Source organism: Bufo gargarizans, chromosome 1 (genome assembly GCF_014858855.1).
Source record: "Bufo gargarizans isolate SCDJY-AF-19 chromosome 1, ASM1485885v1, whole genome shotgun sequence".
Lineage (NCBI taxonomy): Eukaryota > Metazoa > Chordata > Amphibia > Anura > Bufonidae > Bufo > Bufo gargarizans.
Genome location: NC_058080.1, coordinates 574329587 through 574344427, shown reverse-complemented (window position 1 = coordinate 574344427; position 14841 = coordinate 574329587). Strand labels below are relative to the sequence as shown.

Below are 14841 nucleotides of genomic sequence, written 5' to 3'. Positions count from 1 at the left end.
CATCGCAGCAGCGCTGCGAGTGCCTCCCTGATGGTTTATGTATGCCACAGCCGTGGCATTGTCCGATTGGATCCGAACAGGGTGGCCCCTCAGTAGATGGGTCCAGTGTCTGAGGGACAGAAGAATCGCCCTCAGTTCCAGAATATTGATTGGAAGTCTGGACTCCGATAGAGACCAAACGCCCTGGACGGACCGGGGAGGGAAAACCCCCCCCCACCCCCGTAAGCTGGCATCGGTGGTAATCACCAGCCAGTTCAGTGGGAGGAAGGACCTCCCCCGTAGAGGGATATGCAACCACCAGCTGAGGGAAGCCCGAGCCAGGGGAGGCAGAAGAAAGGTCCTGTCCAGACTCCTCGGTGATTTGTCCCAGGCCGACAGAATTGCCCTCTGAAAGGTGCGGGATCGGAATTGTGCGAACGGCACTGCTTCGAAACAGGCAACCATCTTCCCCAACAACCGCATGCTGGATCTGAGGGAAGGGCGGTGATGACGGAGGAGACTGCGAACAGACCCGCAAAGGGCCAGACGCTTGTCCGACGGGAGGCGGACCTCCGCCAACTCCGTATCCAGGAGCATCCCCAGGAAGATCAGCCGTCTGGAGGGGGTAAGGGAAGACTTGGGGTGGTTGATGATCCAACCGAACCGCGTCAGGGTCTCCAGAGTGAGTCCCACACTGCCGGATGCCTGAGAGAAGGAGGGTGCCTTGACCAAGATGTCGTCCAAGTAAGGGAGAAGAAAAACACTTCTTGAACGCAGAAGGGCCAAGACAGGGGCCAGGACCTTGGTGAATACTCGAGGAGCCGTCGCCAGACCAAAGGGAAGGGCGACGAATTGGAAGTGATCGTCCCCCACTGCGAAGCGCAGGAAGCGGTGATGACATGGAGCAACCGGAACGTGGAGATATGCATCCTGAACGTCGATTGAGGCCATGAAATCCCCTCTTTCCAGGGAGGCCACCGCAGACCTGAGAGACTCCATCCGGAATCTCTGCAGTCGGAGAAAACGGTTCAGGCGCTTTAGGTCCAAGATCGGTCGCACTGAGCCTTCCTTCTTGGGAACCACAAAAAGGTTCGAGTAGAACCCCCTGAACCTTTCCGTCGGAGGCACGGGGGCGACGACACCCTTGTCCATTAGAGAGCGAATGGCCGTGAAGAAGGCGGCCGCTCGTACAGGATCCCGCGGAGGACGGGACCGGAAGAAACGGTCTGGCGGAATGGACGCAAATTCGATCTTGTATCCGCAAGATACAACCTCGAGCGCCCATGCGTCTGAGATGTGGGCCCGCCATACGTTCCTGAACAGTAGAAGGCGGCCCCCCACCCGGGTGGGTGGGGGCGCACCTTCAGGCAGAGGGCTGCTGGCCTGTGGGAGCCCGTGTGGGCTGGGGCTTGCGCCAGGTAGATTGCGTCCGAAAAAACGGCTTCTTGCGTCTATCCTGGGCTGGGCCAGAGGAAGAAGAACCGGCCGCGGGTCTAGACCCGGTGGGCTTGCGAAAGGACCGAAAACGGGACGAACCAGCGCGACCACGGGGGGCGCCCCTCGGCCTGGACTGGGGGAGGTGAGTACTCTTCCCACCCGTGGCCTCAGATATAAGTTCGTCCAGACGGGTTCCGAACAAGCGGAACCCGTGAATGGTAGGCCAGCCAAAGAGCGTTTGGAAGCGGCGTCCGCCGCCCAAACCTTCAGCCAGAGTTCCCTCCTGACAGAAACTGCCAGGGCAGAGGAACGGGCAATGAGGGCACCCGCATCAAGGGAGGCCTCACAGACAAATTTTCCGGCCTGGACAATTAGTTGGGCTAAGGAACGGAGGTCCTGTAGAGGGACGTCCGACACTAACTCCCGTTCCAGTTGCAAACCCCATTCAGAGACCGCTTTACCAGCCCAGGCGGAGGCAAAGACCGGTCTAAGGGCCGAACCAGAGGCAGTAAATATGGCCTTGGAGAGGGATTCCGTACGACGGTCCTCAGCAGACTGGAGGGAAGATCCGTCTTGTACAGGAATAGTAGTGCTTTTGGACAGGCGAGCCACGGGAGGATCAACCTTAGGCGGGGACGTCCACGTGGTCACAGAATCCGCTGGAAAGGGATAACAAATGTCCAGCTTTTTGGGTGTAACAAAGCGGACGTTAGGCCGGGTCCAAGCCTTGGACACCACAGAAGAAAAATCAGCGTGGATGGGAAAGACCTTGGAGGCCTGTCTGGGGCGAAGAAAGGACACGCCGGCCTGTTCAGAGCTGGGGGGGTCATCGTGTATGTGAAAGGTATCACGGATGCTAGTGATAAGATGCCCCACCGCGGACGCCAATTTGGACGGAAGCTCTGAGTCCATGTCCACGTCCGAATCCGCCAGTTCTCCCTCAGAAGGCGTATCCCTTTGAGAGGATAGACTTGACTGAGCTCGCACGCATGGCGGAGAGAGCGAAGCATCTGGAGAAGATGTGCGCTCAACCCTTGAACGTTTCTGAATATGCCGGGCCCTGGAAGATTCGCTGGGAGGCAGGGAATCAGTGGGGGCGGCAGAAACGGTAGTCCCAGCGGGTGCGACAGGGATTGTGGCAGCCTGCGGGAGAGGCGGTCTATCCACGAGACGGCCCACTACGTGTGTAAGGCTTTCCACCGCCTGAGACAGAGACCTAGCCCAGTCAGGGGGTTCAGAGGCACCGGGGGGCGCAGCGGAAAGCGGGCCCTGCACCGGGGCCTGACATGCAAGGCAATGCGGCTCAGATTGCCCACGCGGAAAAAGTTCCTTGCAGGCGGTACAGGCATGGTACCAGGGTTTGGGGGCACCCGTGGGATCTGACATGTTGAAAAAAGTGGTCGTACCCTGATACAGAGACCACAAGGGGTTGCAGCAGCTATGACCAGGAGGGTTAGGAGAGGGTTAACTGTCCTACCAGTGTCAGAAGAACGTCAGGAGTGAAGTCCAGATCAACAGCTGCAGAAAGGCAGCAACAGCAGAGAGCGTGCGTCCCAGAAACGCAATCTATGCACCAGGAGTCTCCCACGTGGCTCAGCTTCCAGAACGGAGTGAGGAAGCGCGGCAAAAACCTCAGCAGAGGCGCGGGAAGAAGCTCCGCCCCCTACACGTTTGAATGTCTCCTGTGAAGGAGAACGTAACTCCGCCCCCAATGACGCGCGCGCGCGCGAAAAAGAGCACGCCCCCTGCTGCCGTGACTCTCAGGCTTATGCAGGAGCGTGAGAAACGAAAACCTTTGTCCGTAGAATAAGGCCCGCAGGCCCAAGTGCGCGGCGATATGCAGGTGGGTGACCTCACCGAGCCTCCTCTGTCACAATGTCCCCCGCCAAGCCCGAACCGCCGATGTCGGGCCTAAGCCCCGCCCCCCGATCACGCACGGAGCGGCGGCGGCGGGGAGGGAGAAGGATGTCAGGAGAGTAATCCGGGCCCTATAAACAGCGTAGCAGCCGCAGATGGGGAGATCTACAGAGCGCTCAAATGACGACCACGGGTGCCCCCCCAAACCCAGTGCAAATAGGGACAGGGTATGGGCTGGAAAAGCCATCTTACCTGTCTTCACCCTCAGTTCCTTCCAGCAGGGTCGCCCCTTCAGCTACTGGCACCGCAGTGGCAGGAAGCTGGGAGAGGGGCTTTGCGTGCGGGCGACCCCCTAGCTGGCGGGATGTAGGGGAGCCATTGCTGCCCAGATCCTCCTATTGCTTCTGTGGGGGAGGCAGCAGTGCAGATAGTTGGCACTGGCGCAGCTCACCCCGGGAGAGCAGAGAGGCCCAATGCGTCTCTGGCATCCCTAGGAAAAAACAAAAATAAAATAACAAATTAGAGAAAAAATTACAACAAGGAGAAAACAGCCCTGCAGTAGCAGGGAGTGTCTTGCCTCCTTGGACACTAAGCTAAAACTGGTAGTCTCTATCTCCAGGCTGAGGGTATAGCTGATGGAGGAGGGGCTTAACAGTTTTACTTAGTGTCACGCCTCCTAGGGAGCTGAGCTATACCCAAGGTCTGTGTCCCCCAAGGAAAATGGGCGAGAAAAAGACACTCAGAGAAGAGGGCCAGCCACAGAGTGCCCCAGCATCTATGGAAGTGCAAAGTGCAACCTGAAAGGGAGTTATGCATAAGCCTAGCATGGCACGCGATGGAACGTAAGCAGTCCGCCCCGAAAGAGGGGAAATGTACCTGGCAAACTGCAGTCGGCAAGAGTGCAAAGGCCCACCCCAAAAGGGGGTGACGCCTAAGGCCGTACCTACTCCAGAGACATAGGACATACCATACAATCCTGCAGGAGCGCAGGAGGTCCACCTAGTGAAAGGGGGACATGCACAGGGTTATCCTAGCATTAAGAGAGCGTGCAATAATTCCCCCAACACCGAACTTTGTGAGAGTGCAACCACTCCGCCAATGAAGGGGACATGTACAAGTCCAGCACAGCACGTACAAGGACAGCCGTGAATCTCATGAGCGTGCAAAGGTCCGCCCATGGAATGAGGGGTGGTCACACACAAGGCCAGCACCGAATCCAATGGGAGTGCAAGCGTTCCACCCATGTACGGCGCTGGTGCGATGTGTAAACATGACGCCCGCTTGCACGTGCAGCGGGCGTCATGCACATGGCCAGCATCTCATCCAGGGAGAGTGAGAGCACCCTGCCATGTACGGGAGTCATGCACATAACCAGCAACGTACTGGCGAGAGACAAACACAGTCAGTGAGAATGTGTGTATGTCGCCTGAGGAAGGGAGGCATGCCCATGGCCGGCAGCGAATGCGAATCCAGTGAGAGTGCGTACACCGCCCACGGAAGAGGGGCCATGCACATGGCTGACAGCGGATCCAGCGAGAGTGCAAGCACCCCGCCATGGAAGGGGTTCATGCACATGGCCAGCAACGCACCGGCGAGAGAACAACCACAGACAGAGGGAGTGTATGCATGCCGCCTGAGGGAAGGAGGCGTGCCCAAGGCCGGCAGCGAATCCAATGAGAGTGCAGCATACCACCTATGGAAGGGGGTCATGCCTATGGCCAGCCGCAAATCCAGTGAAAGTGCAGCGTTCCGCCTATGGAAGCGTGTCGTGCACCTGGCCAGTACCGCATCCGGTGAGAGTGCAGATTTCCGCCTAATAAAAGGGGGACATGCACATGATCGGCAACAAATCCAGTGAGAGTATAGCGTTCCGCCAATGGAAGGGGGTCACGCACATGGTCGACCGCGAATCCAGCGAGAGTGCTGCGTTCCGCCAATGGAAGGGGGACGTGCACATGGCCAGTACCGTATCCGGTGAGGGTGCAGTATTCCGCCTATGGAAGTTGGTCACGCACACGGCCGGCAGCGAATCCAGTGAGAGTGCAGCGTTCCGCCTATGGAAGGGGGACGTGCACATGGCCAGCACCGTATCCGGTGAGAGTGCAGTATTCCGCCTATGGAAGGGGGTCACGCACACGGCTGGCAGCGAATCCAGTGAGAGTGCAGCGTTCCGCCTATGGAAGGGGGTCGTGCACATGGCCAGCACCGCGCCTAAGAAGGTCATACACAGGGCCAGCCCGCAGCCAGGGAGAGTGCAGTATCCCGCCTGGGAGGGGGGGGGGTCATGCCCATGGCAGGCACCATACCTGGAGAGGGTGACGAATGCTGCCTACAGAACTGACCGCATGCACTTGGCCCGCGCTGCATCCCGGGAGAGGGCAAGAAACCGCCTAAAAGGGGAAATGCACCTGGCAGCGACGCAGGCTGGGAGCGCGAAACCATGCTGCCTATGGAAGGGGGGCATGCAGACAGGCAGCACTACTGCGATGAGGCTGCAGCGTCCTGCGCAGCCCACAAGAATCTGTTAGACATCTGTTTATTCATTATTATTTCATATTTTTTTTTTATTTTTTTTTATTTAAAACAGCCTCTCTGAGGCTAAAGGGGAACCACCATATAGGGCACAGATTCTCTTGATGCAAGAGAAAAAAAGGGGTGGCCAACCATACAGGCCCATTGGGAGCCGGCCTGCACCCAAAGGGTTAACAGGGAGCCGGCCTGGGGGCCGGCGCTGCGATCCACTGGGGGCGGAGGAAGCCCCAGGCGGGAAGAATTCGCGCCTGGAGAAGTACCCGCCCCCTCCAACAAAGGCCAGACTTTCGCGGCCTAGTAGGCCGTAAAGCCGGGGCCTAAATTTGTGCGGCGCCCGGCCGACCGGGGCCGCATAGTATTATATACCGCCGGGACTGAGGCGGAGCGGCGCATTAAACCGGCCGCGGGAGCCCACCCCGCAGGCCGGAAGAGTCGGGCCCAAATGGAGTGCCGGAATTGCGGCCCCGCAGGCCCGATGGCGGCCCAGCAGGTCATTGCGGCGCCCGGCCGCACCGGAATGTCCATGCCGGCCGGAGGCGAGGTCTGTCAGGAGCGGGCCCCAGGCCCTGAGCAACGCTCCGGTAAGGAGATGGGGGGACCCCGAGATCGGGTGCCCGCGTAGTATCATATACCGGCAGGACATCAAAAGATAAAGGGGGACAGCAGCTGCATGTCCTATGGGGCCAGGAGGGGGAGGGGGGGAGCAGGGAGCAGATTGCCGCCCTGCGGCACCCCAGGGGCCAGCCTAGATCCAGCAGTGGAAGGGTTAAGGTTTGTCCAGGGATTCGAACTCATGACCTCTGCCATCAGAGGCAAGGCATTCACCATCACAGCTATGAAAGCTGTTCAGAGAGGCACAGTATGGGCCATGGGGGGGGGGGGGGTTAGGCCCGCAGGAGACCGGGTGGTGGTGGTGGTGGAAAGGGGGGGGTCGTAGGGCTGGAGAAGCCAATCTCTCACCATAGCCGTCTTCACCCTCGGTCCATTCCAGCAGGGTCGCCCCTTCAGCTACTGGCACCGTAGTGGCAGGACGCTGGAAGAGGGGCTTGGCGTGCGGGCGACCCTTGCGCTGGCGGGATACAGGGGAGCTGGGCTGCCCTGGTCCACCTTGCCTTCTGTGGGGGAGGCAGCAGTGCGGATGACCGGCACTGGCGCAGCTCGACCCCGGGAGAAACAGAGAGGTCTAGTGCGACTCTGTTGTCCCTGATGATCTGGAACAAAAAGAAAAGAAAAAAGTAAAAATCAAAATTTAAACAAGGAGAATCAGCCCTGCAGTAGCAGGGAGTGTCTTGCCTCCTTGGACACTAAGCAAAAAACTGGCAGTCTCTCTCTCCAGGCTGAGGGTATAGCTGTGGAGGAGGGGCTTAACAGTTTTCACTTAGTGTCACGCCTCCTATGGAGATGAGCTATACCCAAGGTCTTCTGTGTCCCCCAAGGAAACTGGGCGAGAAAAATACTGTTGTGTGCATGAGGCCTAAATTGAATTAGTTTTACAAAATCCCACCCACACAGCAAAATAAAAAATATAAATCTGCAGTATAAACTGACCTGTTGATTTTCAAATTTATTTTAAATCTGTAGCATCAAATGTAATTTTTTTTTCTCTATCCACAGCATACACTTATGCATTGTATTAAACTTATGGGTTTCACAGACGTCAGCTGAATAGGTAAAATCTACACCTGAATCACCAAGAAAAACATATGCAAAGGTCTAAACGTTAAGGCCTCATGCACATGGTAGTTGTGTGTTTTGTGGTCCGTAAACCGCGGATCTGCAAAACACAGATTACATCCGTGTGTTCTGAAGTTTGCGGAACGGCACGGACAGTCATTAATATAACTGCCTATTCTTGTCCGCAAAACGGACAATAGGACAGTTTTTTTTTGTTTGTTTGTTTTTCCGGACCACGGAACGGAGCAGCGGATGCGGACAGCACACGGAATGCTGTCCGCATCTTTTGCAGCCCCATTGAAGTAAATAGGTCCTCATCCGAGCTGCCAAAACAATGGCCGTGTGCATGAGGCTTAAGACTGTTAAAGTCAATAATACTGTTTTACTAATCAAATAGGCACCCAAAGTCCAGGGTGCTATTGTGCTTTTTGGGTGCCTATTTGATTAGTATTATTCATGAATAAAGTACAAAAAGTTTAGTTACTCTTTAAATTCCCATTTATTATTGTTTGATTGACTGCAAAGGAGTAAGGGAGAAAATACTCAAAAACATTAGAAATGAAAAAGAAAGCAGGAGAAGAATGCTACTCACGTCTAAAACCCCGGGTGGTGGTGGTGTATTAAATCCTGGAAAGCTGATTAATTTTGATGCATCATAAGATACCTGCTGTTTCTTTAGAAATGCTTCTTCTGCAATCTCCCCATCGCTAGTGTCTACAAACCAAAACACGCTCTGTGATAAGCAGAATATGTTCAACAGATACAGTGCAAATGAGGTGTTATAAGGCAGAAAACTGCATACCTTTTCCATCATAAAGAGACAGGCCAGAATTCTCCAGCTCAGCATCTTTCAGCCAACCTGGTGGGTAACCCAGTTCACGCATTCGATATATAAATGGAGGAATATGCCGCTCAGAAATTCCTAGAGCCTCTTGAAGCTCCTCACTATGAAAATATATAAAAAACCCTTTAAGAAATTTCCTCTCAAAGGTCATTGCAATCATGGAGGCGGTCACCCCATGCGCTAGCTCTTCTTCTGCAGGCACTCGCTTATTTTTAGGTGTAGCACATTTAGGGGAATAATTAAAAATGTATTAAAGACGTAAAACCCCTTTCAGGATAACATGTCGTGTAGAAAGACAGAAAAGAGAATAGCAGCTTTCTAGGAAACTTGGATTAATACAAACGAGTATCATGCCACAAAACTTTGAGAGGTCGGTAAAGCCAGAGTCATAATTAGAGATAAGAATTTGGTGACTTGCAATGTCCCCATATTTTTCATGGAAGGACTGTATTTGCACTGGAGGCTAAACTATATAGATTCATACTTTAGACTCCATTGTCTTAAATTGTGGAAATACAGTTCTGTAAAGAAGATCTCATTCAGGTCATCTCGCACTATGGAGGGCAAATAAAATGTATAAGGGGTAAATCAAGGAGTATAATCTTAAGGACCTATCCTGAGGATAACTCGTCAATATCAGAGCGAGTCGAACACCCACCTGGCACCCGTCCTGCTCAGCTGTCTGTGGTGCTCCACTTAGCACAAGTCATCAACCCAGTCCCAGAAAACCTCTTGAAAATGTACCTGTGAGGTCTAACAACCTACCTTATAAGCCCAGGTTTAAACTGTCCAAACCTCTCTGCTACTTCTTCGACATGATAACGCTGCTGGTAGTTCTGGTTGCCAGATTCAGCGCATGAGTTCATAAACTCCTTTCTTTTCATGCCAATATGCACAGAATCTCGAGGCTAAAAACAAAATTATATTAAATATAACGAATATGGTACTGACAAAAATAACAAAAAAAATTAAAATTCCATATTGATCGATGTTCCTCCTTTTTTTGCCACTTACATTTCCCATGTTTTCTTAGAACTCAATGTTCTGCCATTCCTCTGTTATTCCTTTATAAAAATGTTTGACTATCCATTACCATTTCCCTTGTCACAGGGGTGTATCTGTATACACAACAGTGTGACACTGGCAGCAGTGACTGGACAGTGCAGAGACACCCTCCAGCTGGCAACATCCTACTGCCAGATTACCCACAATTCTCTAGGAGGAATAGGAGGGAGCAGAACAAAGGCTACTTTCACACTCGCGTTTTGGGCAGATCAGTCACGGATGTGCAAAAACGGAACAGTTACAATAATACAACCGCATGCATGAGTCATGAACGGATTCGGTTGTACTATCTGTAACATAGCCAAGACGGCTCCGTCATGAACTTCATTGAAAGTCAATAGAAGACTGATAAGTTTTCTATTGCGTCAGAAAACAGATCTGTCCCCACCGACTTACATTGTGTGCCAGGACGGATCAGTTTGGTTCAGTTTCGTCAAGCGGATAACAAAACGATGCAGGTAGCGTTTTGGTGTCCGCCTCCAGAGCAGAATGGTGACTGAGGAAAACTGATGCATTCTGAGCGGATCCTTTTCTATTCAGAATGCAATAGGGCAAAACCGATCCGTTTTGGACCGCTTGTGAGAGCCCTGAACGGATCTCACAAATGATGGATAGCCAAAACGCCAGTGTGAAAGTTGTATGAAAAGATGCTCAGAATTGCTGTATTATAAGTTAAAACATGTCCTCTTTATCCTAGGGACAGCATGGAGTGCTGCCAAATCAGTTGTCAATTTGGGAAATTATCTTTTTCTTTGTAGCCAATGACAAACCCTTATTTTGGCAGCGTATTCAATACACAATATGGCTCAATTACATTCTCAGATTCTGATTAAAATAAAGCATATGGCTGCACCTTCTTGTTACTTGCAGGGTTTCAAATAGCCACTATATAGTCACCAATGCTAACAAAAAATATAATTTGGCCCCTAAGTGTTTAGACCAAGGCTGGGCTCACATCACGTTTTTGCCCTATGTGAAGGATACAAAAGCCTAGTACACTACGCCAAGTTAAATGTAAGAAAAACATACATCCAAGCAACATCTAAGGCTGGGTTCACAACATTGGATGCTTGCACCTACCAGTAGCCGGAGTTTACCGCACAATGTGCTCTTACAGAGTTCAATTTATAACCGTAAGTGGTAAGCTTCTATGCTCCCTCTAGTGGCAGCTGCAGTTTATTAAACTAATCACATCTGCATGTAGCACTTTATTAATACATTCAAACCATAGCTTTATTATACAGATCTGTTGCAGCATCAAGGGAAATTTTTTTATTTTATTTTTTAAATGCAAGTTAAGCTACTTTCACACTTGCGTTTGGGGTTCCGCTTGCGAGTTCCATTTGAAGGCTCTCACAAATCGGCCCCAAACGGATCCATACAGCCCCAATGCATTCTGAGTGGATGCAGAGCCGCTCAGAATGCATCAGTCTGGCACCGTTTGGCCTCCGTTCCGCTCAGCAGGCGGACACCCAAACGCAGCTTGCAGCGTTCGGATGTCCGCCTGGCCCTGCGGAGCCAAACGGATTCGTCCAGACATACAATGTAAGTCAATGGGGACGGATCCATTTGACATTGACACAATATGGTGCAATTTCAAAACGGATCTGTCCCCCATTGACTTTCAATGCAAAGTCAGGATGGATCTGTCTGACTAACTTTTAGACTTAGAAGAGGGATGGAAGTTGCGGTTCCAGCTCGCATGAATACTCAGCATGCACGGAAGGACCAGGGAATCCAAGACGTAATTGTGAAAAACAAATCCGGCACAATGGATAATTTGCAGTAAAATCTTCCGTTTATTTCAGCAACATAACTCCACGTTAGGGGTGGGCGATATAGGCGATATAAAATATAAATTTGTGCCACAATATGGATTTTGTGCATATCGCCAGACCGCGATATGACCACGGATCGGTAGTGAAGATCGGTTACCATGGCAGCCAGGAGTCACACTACTAAAGTCCTGGCTGCCATGGTATGTTAGTGAGCAGCATTATGCTCGCGTGCGCCGTGGCCGCCGGTCGCTCCTTCTGTCTGTGCGGCGCATTGATAATACTTATAGCATTAGCAATGCGCCACACAGACCTATGAGAAGGAGCGCCCGGCGGCCACGGCGCACGCGAGCATAATGCTGCTCACTAATATACCATGGCAGACAGGACTTCAGTAGCGTCCTGGCTGCCATGGTAACCGATCGGAGCCCCAACATTACACTGCTGGGACTCTGTTCGGAACTGCCCACTGCCACCAATGATGGGGGAGGGGGACCCTGTGGCCACTGCCACCAATGATTAATTCTGCCGAGGGAGGAGGGGTGGATTTGAGTTACCAGAGGGGGACTGATCAGAGGCTGGCTGCCATGGTCAGCTCCCTGCTGTTGTGTGCACAAAGCACAGGGCAGCAGGGAGAGTGTAAAATCCTATTCACAGGGCTCCAGATGGCGACCAAAATGGTCGCCAATGCGACTTAGTCTTGTCACCATTTACGACTAGACCCGCCGCAGCTCTGCTGTTGAATACAGTGGCGGGGCACAGGAGCTGATCGGCGGCGGGGCAGAGAACTATGTTCTTCTCAGCAGAGCAGAGGAGAAGGAGTGAGTCTCTCCCTCCCCCCCTGTGCTGCTGCCGCCACCTCCGCCTATAAGAAGAGACGGGAGGAGGGGCGTTGGGGGGCACACTGTGCACTGTGCCACCAATGCTTCTTATACTGGGGGGGGGGGGGGGGGCACTGCACCATCAATGAAGGAAACTGACCTGTTAATACAAATACAGGAGGCGGGTGCCGGAATCAAATAGCCGGGACCCAACCTCTATGACAGGGAGCTGCAATCAGCGGCAGTTGAGTTAACCCTTCAGGTACAGTACCTGAGGGGTTAACTGCCGCTGTTCGCAGCTCCCCGTCACAGAGGTCGGGTGCCGGCTATTTGATTCCGGCACCCGCCTCCTGTATTTGTATTAACAGGTCAGTTTCCTTCATTGGTGTCTGCACGTGGAATTATGTTGCTGAAATAAACGGAAGATTTTACTGCAAAGCATCCATTGTGCAGAATTAGTTTTTCACCAGGAGGGTTGGAAGCCTGGTGAAACAAGGGGCTAGGGCCCACCCTCGGCACTCCGAACAACCAGATTCCCATTTTTAAAAACTGCCTTTTCTCCTTGAGGATACAACAGATCTGTATGGTAAAGGTATGGTTTACATTGTCTATACAAGTGCTACACATGCAACTATGATTAGTTTAACAGGGGAAAAGAAACTGACCGTTTTTAGCCAAGGGTACTTTCACACTAGCGGCAAGGAACTCCGGCAGGCTGTTCCGGCGGGTGAACAGCCTGTCGGATCCGTGTTGCCCCCCCTTGCACGTGTGCCCCCGGACTACCGCTCCTGCCCCATTGACATGCCGAGAGGTGGCAGGAATAAAACTACAACATTTCGTAGTTTTATTCCGGCTGCCTCTCAGCAGGTTTTCTGTGCTGCCGCTGGAACTCTGCCCCGCCTCATTATAGTCAACGGAGCCGGAGCGGTAGTCTGGGGACACGCATGCACTAGCGGCAGCATGGATCTGACAGGCTGTTCATCCGCCGGAACAGTCTGCCGGAGTTCCTTCCCGCTAGTGTGAAACTAGCCTGAACAAACAGTTTGGTCAATCTGTCCACCACCTACTGCACATTTATTTATTAAGAGTTATTTTTAATTTGGTAACTCAAAAAAATATCATTTGGATACATTTTTAGGTTTGTGAGCCAAAGGGGACCACAAGATTTGTTTTCTCTTAGCCAAAAACCCAGACTTTTGCAAAAATGGAAATATCCATAGCTATATCAAACTGGCTACTGTTTTATCTTCTGATTAAAGGACACTCCCACCACATTGCGCACACATAAATGCAATGCTCTTCCGTGTACATCTTTATCAGGAGAACGATAGCTTTCATATGGTCATCCCAATTGTACACCTACCATTATAATACAGATTACCCTTCCGATAACATCTTCCCCTCACAGCAGCAGTACACCAACTTCGGATTACCTATCTATTTAGGAGGTCTTATTTGTGTTTACGCCGACAGAAGGACAATATATTTAAATTTTGAATTAAAACCTAATCTTTTGGCCCCTCCACGAGGCAAAGTGGCGCCTCTGACTGGTCACATAGTGGCTTCCACTCCTGCATTACTGGTTGAGGGCCCTGGAGCCTCAGTCATCTTTCTAGCGCAAAGTCCCTGCCCTCCCCCCGCATCTGGCAGCTCACAGCAGTATCAGCAGCCATGGTAGGAGCACCTAATGATGTGTGTCCTCAAACACTACTGCTGGAGACAGCACAGCCCCATTAAGGTCAGACCCCTGTACTAAGTGTCCTAGATGAGGTCCCAACTGTGGCACCTTGAGGGTTAGACAGCAGGGATTTGGTGATCTCTCTAATCCCAGCTGTTACATCAGGAGTCTGGCATTAGCCCTGCCTGTAGCAGTGGAGCCAATAACTGTTTGTTCAATCCAAATCCAGTTCAGAGTCAATCCAATTAAATCGGACAACCCTGTTGCAAATGTTATATTATATTATATAAAAACTTACTTTAGGACAATCTTTTAGCTGATGCTCCTCTGAACCACAATTGAAGCAGCATGGTTTAGGTCTGTAACAAATAAAAAAAACACTTAGCTACAGCATAATATTGCTTGGACCATTGCAATGCAAGTTTCACATGTGTCCTGCTTCCTGACTTAAAACTATTTTCTAGGACTTATACTGATGTCTTATCCTCTGGATAGGTCATCAGTATATGATCGGAGGAGGTCCAACACCCAGGACCTCTGCCATCAGTTGCCTTCTCTCTACTCACCAAGCACAGAGCTGTACATTGTATAGCGTCTGTTTGGTATTGCAGCTCAGCTCCATTTACTTCTAAGGGGCCGAGCTGCGCCTAGGTCATGTAACCGATCACTGCGAGGGCTGCTGTCTTCTGAAACAGCTGATCGGTGGGGGTCCCAGATGTCGGATCCCTGCCGATCAGATACTGATGACCAATCCAGAGGACAAGACATCAGTATTAAAGTCTTAGAAAATCCCTTTAACTTATCTTGTAGATTTTTAATTGTATGTCAAAACTTAGTTTTGGCAAAGTCCTCCACTCGCTGAAGATTCCTATAGACACATTATATATTTTGAATGGGATCTGAGATTAATATAATTTTCCTTTACAATTTTAATAACTGGATTTTTAGATACAGAAAACAAGCAACAGGACACACTTGCTAACAATCTACAAGAGGCTAGGCCGTTAATATCAGATCAGCGAGTCCAATTCTTGGTACCCTGCTAATCAGCTTCTAAAATGGTCTGCATGCATGCCGTACACTTACTGGTAGGGGTGCAGGCCAATTACAGCTTTGTCCTAGCCAAGTGGAGAGGACAATCAATATTCTTAACCCCAAAAAATAAAAAAGCAGATACAA

The 14841-nt window shown here is 51.5% G+C and overlaps 1 protein-coding gene across 1 annotated transcript in view; it reads right to left on the bottom strand.

The window, feature by feature from the left end:
- ZCCHC8 (zinc finger CCHC-type containing 8) overlaps window positions 1-14841 on the bottom strand; it is a 46250-nt gene that overhangs the window by 11447 nt on the left and 19962 nt on the right. Inside the window, exons 8-11 of the mRNA XM_044275723.1 lie at window positions 13961-14021; window positions 9089-9231; window positions 8282-8424; window positions 8072-8193 (exon numbers count right to left, since the gene is read on the bottom strand). Of these exons, the coding sequence (XP_044131658.1) occupies window positions 8072-8193; window positions 8282-8424; window positions 9089-9231; window positions 13961-14021 (469 nt within the window). The remainder of the gene's footprint in view (window positions 1-8071; window positions 8194-8281; window positions 8425-9088; window positions 9232-13960; window positions 14022-14841) is intronic.